Source organism: Mycteria americana, chromosome 1, assembly GCF_035582795.1.
Source record: "Mycteria americana isolate JAX WOST 10 ecotype Jacksonville Zoo and Gardens chromosome 1, USCA_MyAme_1.0, whole genome shotgun sequence".
Lineage (NCBI taxonomy): Eukaryota > Metazoa > Chordata > Aves > Ciconiiformes > Ciconiidae > Mycteria > Mycteria americana.
In genome coordinates this window covers 28,173,121-28,196,660 of record NC_134365.1, presented here as the reverse complement: position 1 = coordinate 28,196,660, position 23,540 = coordinate 28,173,121, and the positions used below count along the sequence as shown (strand labels likewise).

The window sequence follows — 23,540 nt, the reverse complement described above, 5'->3', positions numbered from 1 at the left end:
CTCTGGGGCTATGTACAATTAGCATTCCTGCTGGAAATGCTTCCAAAATAAATTCATTGACAGCTTGTATGTCCAAAAGGTGTGGCTGACCTTTGTGCATAAACCAAAAGCTATTATGAGGCCCAAATGAGATTTGAGCCATCCATCAACTTCATATGTGGGTCTTCTTGAATATCACCAAACCAGGTTATGGACTTTTTGTTTGGGAAAGTAGCTGTGATAGAATAATGAGGAAGGAGTGTTTCACATTTTTGATCTGAGGAACTTTTAAAAATAGGTTTTTCTGAAACTGAGAAAAATGCAGACTGAAAAGTCAACACAACTGAGTGAGGACTAAGAATGATTTGCAAGTGTCAAGATATATCCTTCCATCTGGTATTTCCACTTGATTTGTTACTAATCACTGATAACAAGCAGTACATAAGAATCAAAATAACATGGTTTCATCTCAATGCTCCTTGAAATAGGACATCCTTCCTGGTTATTCTTTTCCTAGAAATAGTGACATGGCTTTGGGCTGGTTTTTTTTCCTTTGATTGAAATATTTAAATATTGAGAACTTACTTTCTCATTTCCTTTTGCAAAAAAATACGGAAATAAGAGTTATGTTCTAAATTAATAAAACAGATAGAAACCTGCAGCTCTTGCAGCTGTATTCCATTCTGCTCAACAGGTATAATGTGTGTTTTTAAAAGGGTGGCACATTCATTAGGGCAGTGAATAAGAATGTTTGCTGTATCTCTGTGAGCCTGGCAGCTCCCTCCCTCTTGTCAGCTCTTTATTCTGTTCTCTCTGTCACTCTTAATCCCCTGTCCTGCCTACTGAATTGCAGCTTCCTCCATTAATCCACCCTCTCTGCAGCACTCTCAAATTTTTCTGAAAGGCTTTAGAGAAAATCCAAGTATCGCACATATTACTCCCACTGCTAATTCAGTTTCTCTTCCTTTAATAGTTACCTGCATCAGAAACACGCATGATTTCTCTTTCCTCTTTGAAGTATTTATCTGTTTCCCAGGGTTGACAGTTCTCTACTTTGATCACGGTCTCTTCAAATCCTTTAGCTGTGTGCTAGCACCTTCCAGGCTCCTTCAGGCGAAGGGGTGCCTAGCTCTAGGATGCCCTCCGTGACATCATGCTATTTGTGCTCATTTCCCCCGGCCTTTCCTCTTCCTTTCCCCAAGGCTGATTTTCAATCCTAATTTATTTCTTTTGCCCTCTTTTCTCCTCTTTTCTGCACCAGCTCACACACTGAGCGGGTGCTGAAGCATGCCCTGCAGTCTCCCGTTCACAAAAGTCAGGATTTAACAGGAGCTGTGGAATGTTAACACGATTCATGCCTCTGTTTCACCTCTGGTGTCAATTTGCCTTCTCTTGGGTGCCTGCACTGGGTTGTTGTCAGTCCCTAGGTCCTGCAGTCCTTCTCCTTCCGGACCAAAGCAGAGACCAATGCGTAGGCACCGGCTCAGTGAAGTGGAGGGCTGTGCACTCACTCTCTTTTTGCCAGTGATTAACCGTAACTTTCCTTTGCAAACCTTGTGGTGGGCTTGATGGTCTACTGCCTGACTCACCTGCTGCCTCTTGTGTTAACTTAAATAGTCTGGTGGGGAGAACATTTGCTCTTGGGCATCCTGGAAGAGAGCAACAGTTTCCTTATGCTGTTGAAGAGCAGTCAGCACGCAGCTGGGAAATGTTACGCTTCTCAGAGAACTGACAAGCAGGAGTTGCTTTGGCAGCCTGTGATTTCTGTCTGTCATTCCTTTCCCTGCAAAGCATGCCAACAAGGGATGTATCTTTCCCTTCTGCTGTATCTTTCCCCTCCACTAACTGGAATGTAGCAACATCAGCAAGGAGATAATGTCTGCTGAACTGGTAGTGGTCTAGTTCATGGGCTGGGGAAGGAGGAAAAATCACCTGTTTGAATAATGTCCAGGACCTCTGTCCTCTCCTGTGGCATGAACGCTGTGTGTGTTTCATCCGCTTCTGTTATGGGGGATCCAGTAACGGGGAGAATAGCTTGTGGGTTTAGTCAGTGGTGCTTTTCATTTTCATACCATTTTCAGTAAGTATTTCAAGTAGCAAGCTTAAACATCCAATATTTTTTTTCTGGAAATCAGTTATTTGTTACATTTTGTAACTTTTTTTACTTTGTAACTTGTTGGTAGCTACTTAGGTGGCTGCCAGCCTTGCATATTCGTAGACCTAGCAACCAGTTGATGGCAATGCAGTAAACCAGCCTGTGTGCAAACTATGAGTACTGTGTGTTTCCTTATGGAAAGATGATGTGCATCAAACTGCTTAATGTCTTCTTCATTTTATTATAAACACTTTTAATTAAAAAGCTCTTGTAATTAGATTCTCTTTTCTGCTTTGAGCCCTTTTTTCTGTCTCCTTTGATAAGAGAGACATCTCAATTTGAAATTCTCTATAGTCCCTCTACTACAGCTGAATAGCAGAACATTAACCATCTGTCAGCATATCTTAGTCTTTGGGAATAATTCAATAATTATCTTCGAGTGCAGTTGGTGATGTTACACATTTGATGAAACACTTGTGAGGGAAAGTACTTTAGGGAAATAGACCTTTCAGTGTGCATTGTAGAATTGCAGGCAGCTTTTTGTGTTTTTTATTACCTCTGAAATAATTGTGCTCTGCTTTTTTATTACAGTATCTACTAGAAATGAAAAGCTTAATTCTGCCCCCTGAACATATTCTGAAGAGAGGGGACAGTGAAGCAATAGCATATGCTTTCTTTCATCTTCAACACTGGAAAAGAGTAGAGGGGGCATTGAATCTCTTACACTGTACATGGGAAGGCAGTAAGTAATTCTCTTTCTTACAAAGGAGCTAATAAAATATTTTTTATTGAATGTCATAAGAAAATAATAGCTTTTTGTGAAGTATGGTATGTGGGAATTTTGGAGGTCAGTTATATCCTCACCAGCATTGAAATGTTTGAAATTCAAACTGAAAATACAAATTCCATTTGATGACGAAAAAGGGTTCTGAAGTATTGGATTGTGTTTTCTGTGTGACACGGAACAAAATTCCCCATCTTCTTTGTGACATATTTCCTTACTCATGAATAAGGGAATTAATATTTTACCTTCCTCATTCCAGAGTCGTAGAGATTTGTTTGTCATTATTTCAATGCTTTGATATTGGGAAATTATTAAAGTGCCTTATAAGCAGAAAAGAAACCAACAACAACAACATAAAATACTGTTTTGTTTTATACTATTCATTAATATTTAATTGACAAACTGGAGTGAGTCCAGTGGAGGACCACTAGCATGGCTGGAACATGTGAAGTAGGAAAAGATGCTGAGCAAGCTCGTTTTACTCAAGCTGGAAAAGACTTCTGGTAGGTAAAGGAAGGATCCAGGTGCTGTCTTCCTCCACTCAATGGAGAGGTAATACGGAAGACAGAGTCAAAGTCTTCTCAGAAGGGCACAGCAGAAAGACAAGAGGCAATAGACACAAGCTGCAGCAAGAGGAATTTCATTTTGGCATAAGGAAAATATTTTCAGAATGAGAGTGGTGATGCACTGGAACAGGTTGCTGGTAGGTTGTGGGATCTCCATCTCTAGAGATACTCAACTGGAGCTCAACTGGACATGGCCCTGAACAACCAGACCTAACTTTGAAAATGTTCCTGCTTTGAGTAGGAGGTTGGAGTCGTATACTAACCTTCTAACTTAAATTATCTTATCCCATCTTTGAGATGTGCTCTTTTCAGGCTCCAGAGAATTAAAAAATGCCATTTAGAATCAGCCTCTGTGGGCTTTTTTAATGCAGATTTTTCTTTCTGTAGTCTGGTTCCCCTTTTCTGCTCTGCTTTCTTCTGTCTCTTTTAGCCTCTCCATATGTTAGTATAGGACCATTTTTTTTCCTCCATTTGCTGTTTTCATTTACGTTTGTTATAAAAGATACAGTTTGTCACCGTGATAATTCCGACAGAGATGCACTTAATATCTCCATTGTAAAAGTGGCTGCCAGGGCCTGAACTTGCCTAATTTGCAGTGTAGGCTCCCTGAGGAAGCAATGGCTTTATTTCTAGGTGTATAGAACACCCTTGCTCAGTAATCCATACAATTGCTGCCTGGGGTTTGCTCTGCTGCATTGTGCTCTGTCCTACCTGCTTGCTCTTTTCCTGCCATTTCTCCCAGTCTATCATTTTCTCTGTCATAGCTTCCTTCCCAGTGGCTTATTTTCAGGGGTTTGCTTTTATGTAGTGTTTCTTCTCTTCCAGATGCTTGCAGAAGTCCTTTAGCCCAAGGCTCACCATCCCGTCATTATGGAGCAGTATTTTGCAGGGAATCCTGAATAGGTCTTCTTTTGCTTTTTCAGGCTGGGCATCCCTGAGGGGCTGTTTACAAGGACCAGTTTTTGGCACAGGAGACTGGCTGCCCTGCAGTCCTCCCGCCACTTAGGGAATCTAGTCATCTGTGCCTGAAAACAGCATAGGGCATTCCTATCCAACTACAATAACTGATTCCTCTCCTTTTTACCTCCACGGCAATCTGAATATATACTTTATTAGCTAGTATTTGTATAGTAGCCTGTGAAGATGTAAATTATTATTGTTGCATAACCTCTAGAGAAACATCCATAATTCATTTTGCTCAGTGATTTCAGAGAGAGATGAACAGTGCACCAATCCTCAAGAATTTTGTTCAGATTTTGCTCACGCATAAAGACTCCCATGGGTTTTAATGGTTTCACCAGTATCTAGTCCAATAGTCATAACTTTTGGTCCATATCTTAGTCTGGGTAATATTATTTACGGATGTAGTGAACTATTTGTGTCACTCATGTCCTTTACTTGCAAAAGGTTTCCTTGGCATCTCTGCGCAATTGTAAGTTAAAGCCAGTGGAAACATGACAGAGAAATTAAATTTAATTAAATACTAGTTCTAACCAACAGGCTACATACAGTACATGGTCAGTTGCCCTCGCTTTCTTTCTAGGTATTTATGTACTTGCCATGTCATTAAAGTGTACTATTCTGTCAGTGTGCTTAAATAACCACAAGTCACTTTAGTAGCTTGTATGTAGGAATTTAATGCCCACATATATACACACTATTCAGTTCTGACCTTGTGGGAATTGGGCAGAATTAAGTACATTAAGTCAGTCACTTGGGGGGTACGTTTTGAATGCTTCTGAGGAGAATAAGGTCACTCCTAATTAAGACAGCATCTAGCAAAATTTATGCAGAAATATCTTTGTGATATTTTAAACTCTGACATTCTCACAGAGTGTTTTTCCCAAATTACATTCAACAATTGAGAAAAGTGAGGTTATAAAAATAATGATCATCATCAAACTGGAATGTTGGTTGTTTCCTGCTCTGTCTTCATTTGATCAGTCAAAGTATAGTTTTATTCATAGTACAACTAAAAAAGCCCGAGTGACACCACATGAAATGTTGCTCTGGGTTTGGTCCAGGTGCTCTGTACAGAAGGTCTGTAGTTTCAAGTGTAACCAAATTTCAAAGGAGTCTGAGGTGCTTGTTCATCACTGTCAGGTTCTAAACTTGTGTCATGTTTCCTATTGTTTGCATGAAGAAGAAAAACCTAAGGGTTCTTGTCGTAGCTTTTACGGCAAGCACACGGGTGAATGGCAAACTGCCTCTGTGCTACCTGACTTGATTAATGTAAAATAGGATCAGATAACACTGTAAGACTAAGGCAGAGGGTACCTACATAAACACAAACTGATACAGATGAACCTGAGCACTTTGTTCCATGGCTGATAACATTGCTAAATAAACTGTTTTGCTGTAAATATTCCATATTTGGTCTCATGTCAAAGATGATTGTTTAAATTCAGCAAAATCTGTTCAGACATTTTTCACTTGTTTTGTAAAAGCAACATCTTTACCATCCCTTTTTATTTTGATTAGAATCTTAATACTACTGTGATTTAGGGTAAGGCAGAAGAGGCTTGATTGTCTGTTTAAATATTAAGCCAAACTGGGAGGAAAAACTTGTGTTAGTGATTTTGAAGTAATGACCATTGAACATCCCTCCACATATGTTTTTGTACAGACACTTAAGGTTTTTGCATGTGAAGATCATACAAGGCTTGGATTACTGTATTTGTACTTGGCTTTTTCGGGTGCTATGGAGAGGGGGGGATTAATATTGGAAGAGCGTTACAGCCCAGATTGGTTTACAATCTTTGAGGATTTCTGCCTTCTTTAGTATTGCTTTAAACATAGTAATCAAGAATAAATACACTCAGACATTTGCACAAAAAATACAGCTAACATTATTTCAAATACAGCGTGCACAACTGAAAATATTGGGGTATTGTGTATTTTAAACCAATTCCTCGGTTGCCTTGTGAGCAAGAGATAATGGAGTGTTATGTGGCGGTGGGTTGTGCCTAACAACATCTAAAATATACAGTGCTTCTAGGACATCTGTTGAAGAAAATATTGCTTCAGTGACTGATGTTCATAGGAGTAGTGAGAATAACACGTTGATGACATTTTAACAGTGAGAATAATGTATAGGATAATGGAAAAGGATGCCTTGATTGCAAAGCTATAATTCAGTCAAGTATTCTGATGTTTCCATAAACCACACTCAGATGGCCTATGACATCATCACTGTTCAGATTTAGTAATCCATTTCCCTCCCTCTCTGTTATTATTTTCAGTTTTAAAAATGCATAAGTTTAAGTATTATTTAATCCATGAGCTGAAGATTTATATTGGAAACCTGACTTGATCTGCTACATTTAAAAAGAATGCATGTGAGGAACCTGGTTTTAATAATTCAGTATTAATCTTTGATTGCCAAATAGAAAATGAAAGCATGACTGTGTTGGAAAACTGGTTCTCTGGGCTTGAGTCATCAGTGTTATCTGCTTTGCTGGAGTGTGATGGGAAAAAAGTAGCGTACTTTTTTCCACGCAAAACTTCTATTATGTTTGATGCACAGAGATTGCAAGTGTTGGCCTGAATTCACAAGCTGGGCTGGTCATTTTTGTAGGCTGTACCTGTTATATTAGATACACTTCTTTCCCCTGAAATTTTCAAATTCTGCACCCTAAAAGCCTAAGGCAAAATGTGTAAATTTGGCTAGGGAATTGTAAGTACAATGGGCTCTGATCATGGAAACATTTATGTACGTACTTGTAGTGTGGTCTCACTTGACGCTCATGAACCTTCTCCCAAGAATAACAATAAACATAAGTGTTTGCAGGATTAAAAGCTAAGTGTAGATTTATATTTTGGCATTTCATGAAGCAATTTATATGCTATTTGCAACCAAATATAAATGTCATGTTTTGTCTGTGTTTGTTTTTCAAAACTGTAAATATAGTTAAGTATGTCCAGTGACTGCCACACTCACAGTAACTTGTGCACGGTGTTGTTTTCTTTTCAGCTTTCAGAATGATCCCCTATCCACTGGAAAAAGGACATCTTTTCTACCCTTACCCTATTTGTACAGAAACTGCAGATAGAGAACTACTACCATGTATGTTCAACTTTTCTCTTCTTATCGTTGACATCAAAGAATCGTTTACCTAAGTCTTGCAGCACTGCTCTGCATTGATGATGCCTTTTAAATTGAATACACTAGATTAGAATAATCGGGTTGACAGTGAGTCTCTGGAGCTCCCTTGATGAGAGGCAGCTCCTAGCCATAGTTCATAACCATTAGCTATCTTTATTGTTGTTGACAGTGTAGGGACAGGGAGAGAGATTACTGAAGAGATATTAATCAGTTAGATCTTGCTGTTCTCTCTTGCCAAGACACTGGAAAAGACGTCTGATCTTTCCTCTAGGGTAACATCCTATCAAACCAAAAGCACAGTGGCACAGCCTTGTTCGTCTTTTGTAGACACAGTAGCTACTAAAATTCCAAGGCAAGATCAAACCTGCTTGAGGACGGCTGGATCATTAACACAGCTGTTATTCTGACAGGTTATGCTGACGTTTTCTGAAAAGCAGTCTTAAGTAGCAAGAAAGGGTTTTCTTCATGTAATGCAGTGTGTGCTATTATGAAGAGATTGATGTGAAATTACCTGTCATTTATTATATATGTTTATGGCATGTATTAACAAAATGCCAACAGTGTTCCCAGTGCTCTGCAAAATACAGATACAAAGACAGATCCAGCCCTTGGGAAGCGTTACAGCCCAAGATAATGGGACTTCTTGCAGTGCATGCAGTGAAGCACAAGAATGTAGATGAAGAGCCGAAGCAGCAGATCTTGCAAACAGTTATGTTTCTTTCCCACATGTTTTCTCCCTGAAGTCAGTGGGACTTGATGCGAGCACAAGTGGAACACACACAAGTGCGGAGGGGTTTGCAGGGTCAGGGCAGAGGAGGCAAATAATACAAATTGATCCAAGGAAGGAGATTCTTCTCTCACCTTCTCTATCCTGAAGAAGGAATAAAGAGAAATCTGTTCTGGAAAAAGTAAAATGTAACGTGCTTCTGCTGTGAAGGCTGGTTTTGAGGGCATTTGCACTCTTGGTAGTCTTTCATTCAGAACCTCTCTGGTCTCGGCTGAAAAATGTGTTGCCGCTTTTTATAAGCCTGTGTGAGTAAACATTAGGTGAGAATAATACAGCAAAAATCCACTCATTGCGAGTCTCTCCTTCACAGTACGTTCTCGCTGATATTACACAGAAATCCTTGGCAACTGACGATATCTCCCCACCCCATTATAATCACCCTAATTATAACAACACCTCTTAGAGTGCTCTGCTTGCTTTACTCAGAGGGATGCTGAGCTGGGGAGGGTGGAGTGTCAGGAGATTTAGGAATGACAAAGTCATGCAGAATAGCTCAGTGTTCTCCTTTTAGATGCAACACTAATCGTTCTTGTCAAATTTAGAAGCAAGGGACTCTTTAACAGCATATGCAGACAGTCATGTTCTGCTCTGGCAGTTATGGGAAATGCCTTTCACTGCAAAATCTCTTGGGTTTGAGTGGGGAAGGGTTTAACATATCATGACAGACACAGGTCGGTTAAAGAGGTTTTGCATACCTGTCCACACCCTTTAATTGCATGTGTTTTAAAGGAGAGTCAGCTGGAATTATATCAGAACACTAAGATCTGATAGGCTATCCGAATTAAAAATACCAATCACAAACCTTTTGCCATGACTGCATAACAGACCGGAACAAGAAGTTTGAGCCTGTGTCAAAAGCAAGCACTAAAAACTGAGCACAAGAAATCTTAGACTTATAAAGTCCATGATCTGGTATTTGCTGATCTCTAAATTTAATTTAAATCAAAGAGAAGTTGCAAATTATCTGTGTTTTTCTTTTTAAATTGAATGAATTAGCAGACCCAAAAATCATACATATTTTTAGTTTACAATATTTTAATTTAAACTCTATGAATTCCTGCTGTTGGTTTTGAAAACCACTCCACTCTGGATGAATGCAGTCAAGGATATTGTCCTGTCACGTTGCTGGATTACTCTATGCTTATGTTGTCTGCAAGTATGATGAGATGAAAGCTGGTCACTGAAGCAAAGAAAGTAGGCAAAATGAAGAGTAATGTTTTGTGTGTATAAATAGTTATAGGATTTGAGTATATGGGAAGCCTTAAGGTTGGTCCTGTATGAGAAAACATGTTTCAAAGTTTGCATTTATTGTGACTGAATGAGTGAAGCAGACAGATAAGAGTTCACCAGACCTTTTGCCAACCCAACCAAATTTTCACCTTGAATCTGAGCCGCCATAAAAGTTTAAGGAATGTATTCTTCCACTAAAACACTCGTTATCTTCTTCTGACCCTTTTAGCCTTCTCAGTGCTGCTTTCTCCAAAGCCCAGTGAGCGGTTTTTTTATACCAGAGTCTAGGAAATTTCTGTATTCCTTTTAGTGTATGCTAACAAACACCTTAAAAATTCACTATGAATTTAAATTTCAGGTTTTAACACTTTAAAAAGTTGTTGTATTGTTGTAAGTATACCGAGAATCCTGAAAATCTGAATTTAAGCTACAGGTTTATATGTCCTGCTTTCAGGATAACTTTTCTTGGTTCTGCAGTTTAAACCCTCAGAATTTACTGTTACAAAGGCTGTAGTTTTACGGCCTACTTAAACCGATCTACGACATGCTTCTGCAAGGTTGGTCTCACTGCTGCTCCCAGGTGCATGTTTCTGCACTCTCTGTGTATCAGCATTAGCAAACATGCAGCCATGTGGCTAGTCAATGACCTGCATAAAAAACCTGGATGTTTTAGTTGTAGGTTAGTTTTCTGGGGTTAGTTGTTGCCCAGCTACATTATAGTTAGTGCTGATGCAAGGAAGGCAAAAGTAACATGTACATAGGACCAGAGTAAGCCAGAAATACGATCTTTAGATGAGAATTACTTGGCAGTGAGATGACTGACACAACAATAACGTTGACCTTAGATGTTTCAGACCTTCTATGTGTTTCTTCCTTCAAAAATGTCTTTGGGTGTCTCTGGCTGTTTAAACCACATAAAAATGTTGGTTTGGTTTTGGCTGGGCTTTTTTTTTTTTATGTATAATGCATTCCCCTTCCCGTCTTTTTTTCTACAGCATTTCATGAAGTTTCAGTTTACCCCAAGAAAGAGCTTCCCTTCTTCATCCTCTTCACTGCTGGACTATGTTCTTTCACAGCCATGCTAGCCCTCCTGACACATCAGTTCCCAGAGCTTATGGGGGTCTTCGCAAAAGCTGTGAGTATTCTCTGCTACTGCTCTCTTCTGGTAAATAAAGACACAGATGCAGGAAGAGTTGAGCTAAATATTGCTGGATATTAAATATCTGCATATTCAGTAGTATAAATAAAACATCAAGAGATGTCTGAGGAGGGGGACACTTGAACAACTGTTAAGGGAGCTAATCAGTAAAACACACTACTGGCTGTCTTCTCTGGTTTATATGGCTCTTTTGATAGGCTAGATCTCTCCCAATTTTTGCCAAAAATAAACTAATAATACAGAACCCCTCTATTTTGTGTAGAGCCATCATGACTGTGCCGTGCTTTCCAGTACAATAGAAACTATTAGTATGAGCAGAAATAGAGTGTACTGTTAACCAGGGCAAATTTCTGCATTCTTTCCCCAAACTGCCATGAAGGAAGTAGTCTCAATATTTCCTTCATAGCTTTTCTTAACTACATCCAGGGAAGTCTCTGCTAATTCTGCTTTTTTAATCCAGCAAGGATTAATAATTTTTGGAGGATGAGGGGGAAGGGCCATGAATTATGCTAACACACGCTTTTTTCTTTGCACAACCAAGAACATCACTACTCCAGAGTGCTAGGATATGAAAAATCCACTTACAGAAAAGTTCTAGGATAATTTAAAAAGCTGTCTCCTTTTCCAAGAAATACTGAATATCCTCTGTTGTAATACATTTTCTCAAATATATTTGTATCTCTTGTAGGTCTTGTGTTTCCAAAATAGCCTCCTGGCCTTGTTTTTAATGTCTTTGGTGCTTTTGATCTGGAGAGCATAGGGGGTGGGGTGTAGGAGGCAAGGCTGAAAGGCTTAACAAATTCCAGATTGTAAGTACTTTGCAAACTCCTTTGCAAATCGTGAGAGACTCCCTTTGCAGGTCAACTGGGTCTTCTACCACCCAGGTTTGTGAGTGATAGAGGTCTGGTACAACAGTTCTTGCATCAAGAATTTCCTTTCATTAGCTCTAGAAGACAGAAAATAAGATTAGCTGTAGCAAAAGATACCACTTCTATCAGCAAAAAGTGCTGAAACGTACCTGAAATATTATTACTTTCTCTTGTTTCTTGAGTGTATACGTAGGCATTTGGTGGACAATAAGTGTGTAACTCAGGCATATGATCTCAAACTTCTTTGTAAAGTTTACTTTGTGTTTTTTTCCTTAAGTCATTAAAATGCATGACCCTTGTTTGGGGGCTCTTTCAATGTAATCTGAAGTTTTCTGATACTGTCAGAGTTAATAACCCCAAATCTGTCCCTGTTAGCCTTGTTCCTGTGCTTGTCAGTCTTGTATCCTGAACAAAGAATATATCTCAAGCTGGCAGCATGATGAGATTTTGTACCTAGTGCTCCTGCTACAGGCAGTGAGCTACTGGAATTGGAGAAAATTGGTAGCATGTTTGCGTGGGCTTAACTCAGCTGGCTTTGGTTGCTGAGTGCAATCAAACGTAGATATCAAGAGTTACACTGGTGGTGTGTTAGCAGTTGTTTCTCCATGGTTTGGAGCTTGCAGGTTCCAAAGCCATTTGGAGAGCAGAGTCAGACCAGAAGGATCTGTTTCCCTGGTGTGTAAGTGCAGCTGCCGTTGGTGTTAATAGAATAGATACCTAAGACTCTGTATGTGGTTATTAAGTTCTGCATATCGGAGCAGGTAAAGTTCCTAGTTAGTAAAATAAGCACAGACAAATAGAACTGACATGTGGGCTGCATTACATGCATAAAGTTGACAAGGTTACTCAAGATCTCTGAACCTGTATGGATGCAGTTAGTATGTCAGTTAACATGTACTGTGACTTGTTTTAGCTATATCTTAATCTTCATAAACCACCACACGCAGCAGCTGAGTTTTTGTTACACATGCCAAGGGCAGAATTTAAGTCTGTGACATTCATTTAGTAGCTTGTAGAAGGTTTTGATTCAGAAGGCTCATTTTATTGTCTCCTCTGGGAAAAGTAGCCCACGTGTATGAGACTGAAGAAAATCATGGTAGACATCTCTTCACAATGCAGCTATATCAGAACAGAATAGAAGAGGTTGGCCAGCCCTGGCTCTTCCCTTTCAGTTTTAGGGAAGATTGTGTCATAAGTAACTAATTTCATAAACAGCTAAAAGATGAATGTGCTGACTGTTGCTGTGGTTATGTGCATTGAATTACCTATTCCTGTGTGGTTGATACTCATTGTGATATGGTACATTACATTGTGAAACTGTGCACATATGCTTTAATTTTAATAGGTCGAAATTATTCCTTCTGTTATGCCTGCCAATCCCAAAAGCACTGCATAGATGTAATATCACCATCATGGCCCAGGCTTCTGTTACTGCAAATTGATATATACCATATTTCACAAAAACTGAATAGGTTAGCATGATTGGGTGTTGGGAACTGGCTTTGACCTGTCCTCCAGGCAGCATCTTCATGCACCTTTTCCATAGCCCATTAACCCAGACACTGGGTTCTTCAAGGCAGAAAAAGCCCTTGAATGCCGAGGACCTTTTCCACGTGTGAGACTGCCAAAGGTGGCCTGTGACAGTCCCTTAGGGCAGCCCACGTTCCCCTACTGGATGCAGAAGTCAAAGGTATTTTAAAGCTACTTTCCTCTTCTGGGAGGTTCAACATAGGATGGAATTCACCAATGTGCGCCCATGTTTTAGAGCCAGAACCTCCTCTGAATGCTGCCTGCTGTTCAGCAGCAAGTTTAGATATTCCCAACTGCATCCAGCCAATTCTGTAATGTTGTACCTGGAAGTAAGCTTGACTCTTCCCATAATGAAACTGAAAGAATCCAGTTCTTTGATTGCTTTGTCAGACTGAATATAAGTAACTTTAAAATTACAGTAGATTTTAGCATTTTTACTTGGTTAGGGAGAAGCATGTTCATAGCTTGTGGTTTTGATTTTTGCTGGGCTTTCTAACAAAAGGCTTTTGGAGGTCACAAGATATGAATACAAGCAGAACAAATTTCTGATGGCATGGGTTGGAGAAAATTGTCAGCACAGTGTAGGTATTATTAAATTTCTTTCATTGTCGTGCAGAAGTATAACAGTATCTGGGAAATTGTTAAAAATATGTAAGTGCAGGTCCTTTCATAACATGGTAGCAATAAGAATGTATCTTAAATAAAATTGAGAGTTGTATTAACAAGGGAGTCACTATATAATTCAAGTCAACAGCCATGTCTAAAAGTGTAGTGCCTACTTAGTTTTTTAAAATGAGTGAAACTTCAGAAAGACTAATTTTCCTCTGATTTGAATCCTTTGTTTGCCTGAGATCACTGACATGGTCTGTTTCAATATTTCCTGTATGACGGGTGAGACCTCAGTTCAGCTAGCAGATTTGCCCAGGGAGATATTTCATCTGCTTGGACCTCTGCAGACTCTGAGGTCAGGAGCATGTAGATCAGATCACAGAGACTGAGCAACAAATAGTCAGTTCCTCCATGTAAACACCAGCCACGCAGTGGAAAAGCTTAAAAAGATACTTTTGCCTATCTGTTTTAATCAAATGGTGCTATTCAGAAAGTGCTCCCAGAAAGCTGCTTTCTGCCAGGTTGATAGTTTTCTTTTAAAACACAAAATAATAATGGCAAACCTTTTACAGGTCTCCCATCACCAGTTCTGCCACCCTAAATTCTTACTTTACTGCTGGTGCTGTTTTTTCTGTTTCGTGTGGAAAAAAACAGTCAGTGTCAAAAGAAAAAGAAAAAAAAAAAGAAAACTTAAAAACCCAAAACATATCATGCAGACTAAGCCCACCTGGGTGCTACCATGTGGTGAACAAGCCGGATAGGCATCTGCCAGTGGTGTCTGAGGACAGGAACACCAGGAGTTTTCCAAGGGCCAGATAGCCCCAGCACAGATGTTGCTTACATGGGCTTATACAAGAGAGCAGGTGGCATCCTGAACCTCTTGCTGTCAGCAAAAGTTTTGCTTGGACTTCAGTGAGGCCAGGCTTTGGTATCCGTGAATGTAAATGTATTTTGTAGACCAACTAATTTTCCAGGTGGAGGAAAAACTTGGCTCATTTTAAGCTACAGATACTCTGCTGAGTTTGTTATTGGATACAGTCAACTACTTCAGCAACAAAATTCCTGTGAATTGCAGTAAAACTTACTGTCAGGCAAATTACTCTGGCTTCATTGATTTAACAAGTTATGTAATTTGCACTGGTTACAAAGCTGAATTTTATCCAAGTAGATGTGATGGTGCAAGCCTACCACATAGATCAAGTGCTACTCAAAGAGCAGAAAATATCCTCAAGTGAGCCTTTTGCATTTGGCAAAATTAAAGGGACATATTTATTTAAACAGTTCACAGCTTAACCAGAGGGAATGCTTCTACTTGGCCTAAGCCACTTGAAATAGTAATAGCAAACGCTAAGATTAGGTAAGCCAGTGTTACATTAATTCAGCTGTGATTCACGTTATACAGCTTGACCTTTAGCACTACAACTGAAATACTCTGTTCAGCTTCAGTTAGAACAAGTTTTTTCTTTGACCTGTGCTTATGACAAAATCTCATTACCGGTGATGGTGTTACCTGGTTTTCCCATGATGCACAAGTTGTCCATGATGTAGTGTCTGTATTGTATGCAAACATGTCCAAGAGGGAAAAAAGGAATTTGAATGCTTACTATTGCCTTTAAAATGCATAAGCACCATAAACATCATACATTTTTACCGTCAAACTGCACAGAGCCCATTTTGTTTGCAGATATTTTCTTGCTTGATACCATGAAATGTTTATAATCTCTGGCTGTTGGATATTGAAATTTGGAAATGTTTTAAATACATTTGCCATATATAGCTGTGTTTCAGCAGCACACAGACCTGTAACAGTTTTTGAAATTGCATTTTTCACACTTAACTTTAGGTACGTAGGAGCCTAAGTTAGAGAGCAAGGACAAATCTGTATTAAGTAATAAAATATTGTTTGTTCTGTGGCTCCAAAGGCAAGTGACACATCACAGTTCACGTCTGTACCTCTAACCTCTCCTCCCTTCAAAGGCAGGATGGCCCTGTCCTTGCTGGCTGCTGGGAACTGTCCCTGCCGTGTGCTATCCCCAAACTCTGCCTGGGCTTTGTTGAGGAGAGACTAACTGGCACAGGCCAGAACTGTGTCAGGAGCTGTGCTAGCAGTTCAGGAGTGTGGCTGGGCAGGCCAGCACCCCGCACTGTGCCGCAGTCCTCCTTGCTTTACAGGAGAAGACAGAGCCCGACCAGCCCAGCTCTCTCTGCAGCTAGGGGTAGAGAAGGAAGAGACAATTTCAAAGGGCAGTTCTGGTCCTGGGATGGGTAGAATTACTCTCTGGAAGTGCTTAGTTCTCTTCAGTGACTGCAAGGGGAGCAGACCCCCACGTCTGCATCCTTTAAGTGCCTGAAGGTATATGGGACAAATTCAGAACATGAAAAGGGATGTAAATGTGTTTATATATAAAGTCTGATGCTCTCTGTCAGGAGAGGGAGTTCTTTTGGGCAAAAAGAGAACACATCCAGCATCAGATTTGCTTTAATACTGACCTCCCAAGCAGGCTTAATATACACATCAGTGCAGTAAGTGGAGTTTATATGCTTTGTGCTGACTGCAGAGCAGTAACTGAAACACAAATCTCTTGCAGCTCTTTGCCGATCAGTTCCAAACAGAACTCTTTATTTTTAGCGAAGTCACATCAGCCTAAATGGTTAGAAGCCAGAGGGTTCACAGTCTTGAGGTGGCTGGCTTTGCATATTATTGTACTCTCTCATACACATATAGGGCTCCAACATAGCTGTATGTAATGTGTACAGTTTAATTGCAATTAATGTAAAGCACAGTTAATATGTATTTCCCCAAATTTTGGGAGTGCTTTGAGTACCAGAGTTCTGAGACATGTAGCTGGCAGTGGTTTTTTTCTCATGACCAAATCGTCTCTATTCGCTTGATTTTTGTCACATATGCCTGTCCTAACATTAATATATTTAGACCTCTTTCAACATTGTCGACTGTGTTTTGTAATAGAGGGAGGATATTAAGATAAATTCCAGTTAATGATGCCTCAGTGTATACAGCAGATCTATAGATAACGCAGAACCATTTTAACCCTGAATCTAAAGACATGCTTTTTGTCTCTGAGAGGTGGTCTGACAGATTCTGCCCTTATGAAAAGGCCTCTCTTTCCCTTCAGTAGGTTTTGGTTTGAGCTTTTAGTGGCTTCAGTGTGAGCCTGAATCTAGGATGTGAAATGTGTGAAAACTTTTGTAGTTCATCAGTTTGATCTTCATAAAAATGGGGCTCTGTCTTTCTTTACTGCAAAATCCAAAAATCTGTCTATATGCAAGACTCAGAATTTGGCAGAAAGTCTTTATACGTGAACTACATAATTTTTATGATGCTGGAGGATTTTACACAGGAACGCAGCAAGAGTTTCTTGTCTTACTGGATGGCTTTTTCTCTCTCTCTTCTCCTGGATTTTGATCTGAATGTGTTTCTGTTTTCTTTGCAGTTTCTCAGCACCCTCTTTGCCCCTTTAAATTTTGTGATGGAAAAAGTAGAAAGTATCCTGCCCTCCAGTCTGTGGCACCAGCTGACGAGGATCTGAGGGAGCACGCCCACTGACTGACTGCCATGACATCTTCTGTGCCAACTTTTTGTTGACCACAAGAAAGCATGATAAAAAAGGGAAGCAGTTCTAAGACTTAAAAACTCTTCATGGATTGTCTGTTCTCATATAAAAACTGTTTTGTTGTACAAAATACATTGATGTTAGGTTCTATTATATTTTGCCTTCAGAAAAGAAAAACTTAAAAATAAACTTTTGTGTATTGCAGCATTGCTGTCTTTTGGCTGCTTCTTCAAAGCTCAGATTCTACTTTGTCTTCTTAAATGTGTGGTGTATCATCAGCTTCACCACAGCTAGGGCTTGGTTTTCTGTTCAGTTAATGAAAAAACACTAATAACTTTACAATTAAGCAACGGTATCGCTGCCTTTTGTTACGGAGTTCAATTAGGGTGAAGCCCTTACCAGTAGAGACAGTCTAGAGGAGGCTTCTAGACAGTTAAAGCTCTTGCTTAAAAGCAGCTTTAAGCTCTCCAGGCAGTTTGGATGGCACATTGGGCTTCTGATTCCCATCCCTGCACAGAGGTGAGTTTTATCCTCATTTGAAAAAAGGCCACGTACTTTACAGATTTTCTTCACACCGCTGTTATTTCAAGTACCTCCAGAAGCTCCATGCTTTTGTTCTCTGTCTACAGAACAAAGCATAAGTAATGGCAGACAATTGAAGACAAATTTACCTGTAGCGAGTCATCGTTGCATTCATGCTGTTACGTATTTCTTGCTGAGTTTTTATTGCATTACTAGTACCTTTCAAGTATGAAAAAGCAGGTAATTTTTACTGTACAGATTAAACATCAGCATTATAAACTGTTGCTTGAGACCAAAAGCTCATTAGCACAATTGGTGTTAGTTCATGCACAATTAATAGAGAGGTTGGTGTTTTGTCATTAGTGCTTACCTCAGGAAATCTTATCCTTGTGCTGTGAGAGGTTTAAAAAAGTATTCATTTATAACTTAGCCACTGTAGATGGAAACTTCCTGCAGACACCTCTGCTAATGCACGAGGCCAGCTCTAAGATCAAGAATCTGATCTGGAAGTTGAAGCGAGTAGTCCTGTCTGTCAAGAACTGAAAGTGCAGCCTTACAGATGCCTCAAGGATTCTTTTTTTTCCAACTCCTCTTCCAGCTAAGGAAGCATAAACCCGATGCAGCGGATCAAAAATGCCACTTTGCCAGTTCAACTTGCTGTTCTTCTAAAAATGCTGAGCAGCTTGAGGGACTGTGATCACCAGCAGATAAGTTTGTTTATCAATGAGGAAATGAGTGAGCAAAGACAAAACTCCCATTATTGGAGTTGGTATAAAAGGAAAGCGTTTCTTAACGGCAGGAGATGCATTACATTATTTTTTGCCCTCTTGATCACAGATACGCTAGTCTACATAGAAGAAAGATTTTTGTCCAAGTGAGCAATGGTACTCCATTAAAGCAAACACTGCTGTGCTATGAGGAAAAAAGACAGCCCCACACCAGGAGAAATGAACTGTAAGAATAAGAACTGAGGGAGGACATAGAAGGTCAGAGAGCCCCATGGCTAAATGTGGTGTTTAGCCCCGGTGAGGTGTGTTGCTGTTGGGGATTTCCATACAGATGTTTCATCGCTGGCCATTATTTCTGCATAACAGTTCACTGTAATGTTGAAATTATGTATGGCTTACATTTAATGTGGAATGTGGCATAAGATTAGAGGTAGTGGATTGCTAGTGGACAGCATGAGGAAGTGTGAAATGGGCCAACATTTTTTTTCTTGGCTTTGCATCTGAATTGCTAGGACAGCCACAGAGACCACCTTTACAGCAGGTGCTCCTGTGTATCTCTAGCTGTAAAACTAGGGATAATTTTATTTGTTTGTTTGCCTCACAGCGGCGCTGTCAGAATTATTTAAGGTTGGCGAAAAATCACAAGGTTCAGGCATAGTCAGCTCTTGCTGTCCTGTGCTGGTTTGTGTCGCTTGTTCCCAGACACCTCAAAAACCTTTCAAAGTTCATTTATATGTGCCCTACATTTCAAAAGAACAAATTGGTGTGATTAACAGTCCTAATATGTAAATGTGTTTGCATATCAGTGTATATCTAGCTATATACAAATGTCCATGTTTGTCAGAAACTAAGGTAGTAGTTTGCCTTCTGTTAGAAGAGGTAATGATGTGAATTATGGTCTTTTGGGGAATTATTATCTGTAATAATCTGATAAAAAGGAGTGCTTAACTCCTAGAGGAATCGGATCCTTCCCTTGAACTATGGGGAACTCAAAAATATCTTTATACAATTCCATTTCTACTATTTCTAGTATCCATCTCCCTTATAAGCTGTAATGAGCCATGGATTTTATCTAGAAAATCTCTTTAGCTTTAATTATAATTCTAGGCATCTGGGAGACTAGACAAGTCAGACAAAAGGATTTTCTTTTTCGTCGGGCAGAGCTTGTTGCCTCAGGCTTTTCTGCCTCTGACATGTTTCCTGTGAAGTTCAGCATGGCTTAGATCAAAAGGCGAACACAGCCCATGATTAGAATGATGGAAAGCCTCTGGCTTAGTGCGGAGATGAGCCTTCTGGAAATCTGGTTCAGATAATAACTCATCCGAATCTTCGGTTTGCAGAGTTATGGAGGGGGGGGCTTTTAAGCTCCAAATGTTCACAGTTCCTGTTTTTTTCTTTAAAGACAACCTAGTACAATTCGGATGCACGCTATCTCTTTACACTGTAACCTACATAGAACAAAAAAGGAGACAAGTGTCAGGTAAGTCAAGCTGGCCACCTCCTGGCCCTCCCAGAGGTGGGTGAGTGCTGAGTGCTGCACCTCGGGGAAGGCTGTTGTTTTCTCTGGTTCTTAATAGTTTGCTGTGATTTGGCGTGAACACCGAATACACGGGCTCTGATTTCTTCAGTGGGATAGCATAGAATTCCTTACCCCAGTAGAAAGGAGGAAAAAATATCAGGAGTTTTTCTATGTTGCAGAAATCTACAGAAGGTAAACATCCAAAGGAAGCTGCACCCCTCACACACACCCCCTCACACCCGCTGTGCCTGTCACCACACGGAGGGCTTGAAAAACCTCAGCGGCTCTAGTTAAGGCATAGTGGGCAAGGTAGCCCCGGCCCTGCGTGCCACCCGGCTTCCTGCAGGGCTCCTGCCCGGTTCCCACCGCCAAGGGAGCAGGGAGGCACCCTGGAACAATGGAGGAGGAGCAGTCAATATATTGATTCATATACGTTTGCTTCTTTCACACAAGAGAAGGCCTTACATTATGAAGTCACATCCATTTAATCAGGCAAATGAGCTGTTATACAAAAAACCACCCCCACTTTTGTGATTACAGCCCATGAACTGCTGCTGTCTTTCAGATAATAATACAAGTTCATTTGTGTCATTTGAAGTGGCAGGAGAAACCCGCAGGCTCTTATATGCGACCACAAAACCACCTCTGCCCTCGCAGGTGGCCACCACCTGCACATGAAGGCTGTAGCCCTTCCCAAGAGTGCGGGGCAAAACCCACGGCGGTGAGCAAGCGTCTGCTTTGTGCTGCCGCACTGGATTAAGAGGTATTTTTTTTCCTGGTGAAAAGCACCCTCCCCAGCCCAAAAGCTGCATGACCTTCACTAATCCCCAGTAAAACGTTCATTTCGTGCAAGAGGCTGGGCACGAAGCCTGCAGGCGGGGACCGCCGGCTGCTTGCCGAATGCAGGTGTGATTGGAGCATCCAGGCTGGATGCCCTTCAGCAGCTGTGCAGCACAGTACCAGAAATGCGGTATTTTATTTCTAATTCACATCTGCAAAGAAAGTTACACAGGGGTGGGTGGTGAAGGTGAGATGCATGCATTGGGTTTAGATAGTTTTGCAGGAAAAAAAGAAGCAACACAACAATCTCCCGAGCTACAATACCCACGTGCCCTAACGTACACCGCCATTCCCAAAACATAGTCCCCATTTTCCATACGGTAAAATAAAATGATGGGTTTTTTCATGAGATTTCTCCTAAAACAGCTCAACACACTTTTTAGGGTTAAGTTTGTTAAGAAAAGAAAACAGTGGGGAGGGAGCAAGCCCAAAAAGCTTGGCAGGCTAACAGCATTTCAGAGCACTGCTAGATTCTGATTTCATGCAGCAACAGTAAAGGGAACTCCCTCAAGAAAATTGGACTGCATATTTAAAAAAAAAATAATAATCCTACAACCTTTTGCCTCAGCTAACATTATTCTGATGCTGAAGTGTCTGCCTAGGGACAGCTGTTTCCTCTTCATGACTAAATACATGAATAAATTTATTCCGTAGAATAAAATATAGGATTATTTCATTTGCCTTGCCCCATTTCTGTTTCTTCTTCTTTTTCCCCTTTTGTTTTCTTTATTTGATTAGCTGAAGGTGGAGGAGGTGCCTTTCCTAGCAATACTTACACCTCTGAGCGTCTTTTCCCACTAAAAAATAGCAAAAGCTCCCGAGAGTCCTTTCTTCATGGAAGAGGCAGCAGAAATGCTTACAGCTGTAAGAAGCCTACCTTGAGCTCTCTTCTTTAAAAAAAAAATCATAAATACAGCAAAAACTTTAATCAAATAATTGGCCAGCTCAGCTGTTACACATTTGCTGTGCTGCAAATTATTCCGCTTTTTCTCTGGTGAAGTGGGTTTGGTGGGGGGATTGCATTGCAGCTTATTAATATGGCAGTCGTGTGGAGTATAAAATTCAGCCTGTGATGCACCTTTGGTGGGCCCACCGCTGGTGGATCTGGTGACAAAGGACACCAAAAAGGCCAAGGTACTCAATGCCACCATCTTCCTGGTCTTACTGGTAAGACCAGCCTTCAGGAACCACAGGCCTCCGAGCCCAGGGGGAAGTCTGGAGCGAGAAGACGTACCTTGGTGGAGGAGGAGGACCAGGCTGGGGAATGAAAGTGTCACCTTTAATACAATGACCCCAAAACACCTTACCTAGGACTGCAGAATTCAGGTGGGTTTGTTTTCTGGTGTATTAAGCAAATGATGGAGTTAAGAAGCGATCTGATTTCATTACCTTTTATTCGACTTCCTAGAACAAGTTCCCTTGTAAGAATGAGGCTTCCTTTTTTTCCAGAACATGGAAATATTTTCTGCATTATTACATGGTGAATTTGTAGACTGCTCAAAGGGTCCCTGAATCTTTCAAAACACCTGGTACAAAACAATTTTAAAATATACTGCCTTTAAGTTCTTTAAGTTTAAGGCTTAAAATGGGATATTACTCAGGTTGTGAACTACATGTGAATTTAATTTCACAACGAAATCCTAATAAAAATTCTCCTCGGGGCTCACCTTTAAGTACAATTAGGTGTGAAATTTTCCTTATCCAGCCCAGCGCCAGAATTGCCAGCAGTAATGAGGCCAACAGTATAACCACTGAACTGAATGTGTATACATATATACGCACTGCATGTGCATGTGTAATGCAGACGCTGTACACTAAGACGCTGGCAGGGCTGTTCCCACCAGCAGTTGGTTTATACCCAGAAGCGTGATTATTCTTACTTCTAGCCGTGATCATTACATTAATGTCATGTACAGTAACTGAAACATTATCTTATTGTCCAAATAAATACCTTTCTGGATCCTCCTAATCTTTTAATGCCAGCTGTACCTTCTGGAGATGACTTGCCCATTTTAATGACACAAACTTTTTCCAAAGTCTTTCAGATGTAAATGACTGCTCTCTCAAGACCATTGAATGCAAAAAATCCGTTATTTTAAAATATTCTTTTTTAAAAAAAAACCCTAACCAGAGTACGCACTTTGTTGCCACGGTATGCTACTTGTATATTACTTTTTTATGCACTGTTTGTACCTGCTAAGGGTCCTCCAGTCTTTTTCATTTTCATATGGAAATTTTACCTGCATATACATGTTCTGTCACCCATTCAGCCTCCTTTTCCTACATTATTTTTTCATTACCTTGCCTGTCTCTGCACTTCATGGGTGCTTTTCCAGAGCCTTATTAGACTTATCAGCACAGGCCCCATCTTTCGTCTTGGCTCATTTGCTGGTCTCTGCTCCAAGAAGAGATGGCTGGTGCCCTCTGTCCCAGCTCCTCTCCAGTGAGGCTGCAATTTCTGGGCATCGTGAGCCTGCGCAACTTTCCAGCACTTTGTTGTTTTGTGCTGATCCCAGCCCAGCATATGGACCTGGCACAACCTGTAACTGCCTCCATCAGAGGCCAATGCACCCTTAATCACAGCCTAAGTTTTTGCGGAAAGTATTCAGTGAAAAATCTCATTTGGAAGTCCCCATCTGAATGGAA

General features: G+C 40.4%; 1 protein-coding gene across 15 annotated transcripts in view; it reads left to right on the top strand.

Annotated features, from left to right (window-relative positions):
- Positions 1-17,489, top strand: part of ST7 (suppression of tumorigenicity 7) — a 161,523-nt gene extending 144,034 nt beyond the window's left edge. For 13 of the 15 annotated variants that reach the window (XM_075493453.1, XM_075493489.1, XM_075493470.1 and 10 more), the window contains 4 exons: positions 2,666-2,816; positions 7,398-7,490; positions 10,542-10,681; positions 17,166-17,489. In XM_075493453.1, coding sequence (XP_075349568.1) covers positions 2,666-2,816; positions 7,398-7,490; positions 10,542-10,681; positions 17,166-17,261 — 480 coding nt within the window. In that variant the 3' untranslated portion in view covers positions 17,262-17,489. Of the gene's footprint in view, positions 1-2,665; positions 2,817-7,397; positions 7,491-10,541; positions 10,682-17,165 lie in introns of those variants that run through there. The other 2 variants (XR_012774273.1, XR_012774272.1) reach the window with 1 other exon arrangement.
- The last annotated feature ends 6,051 nt before the right edge of the window (positions 17,490-23,540 follow it).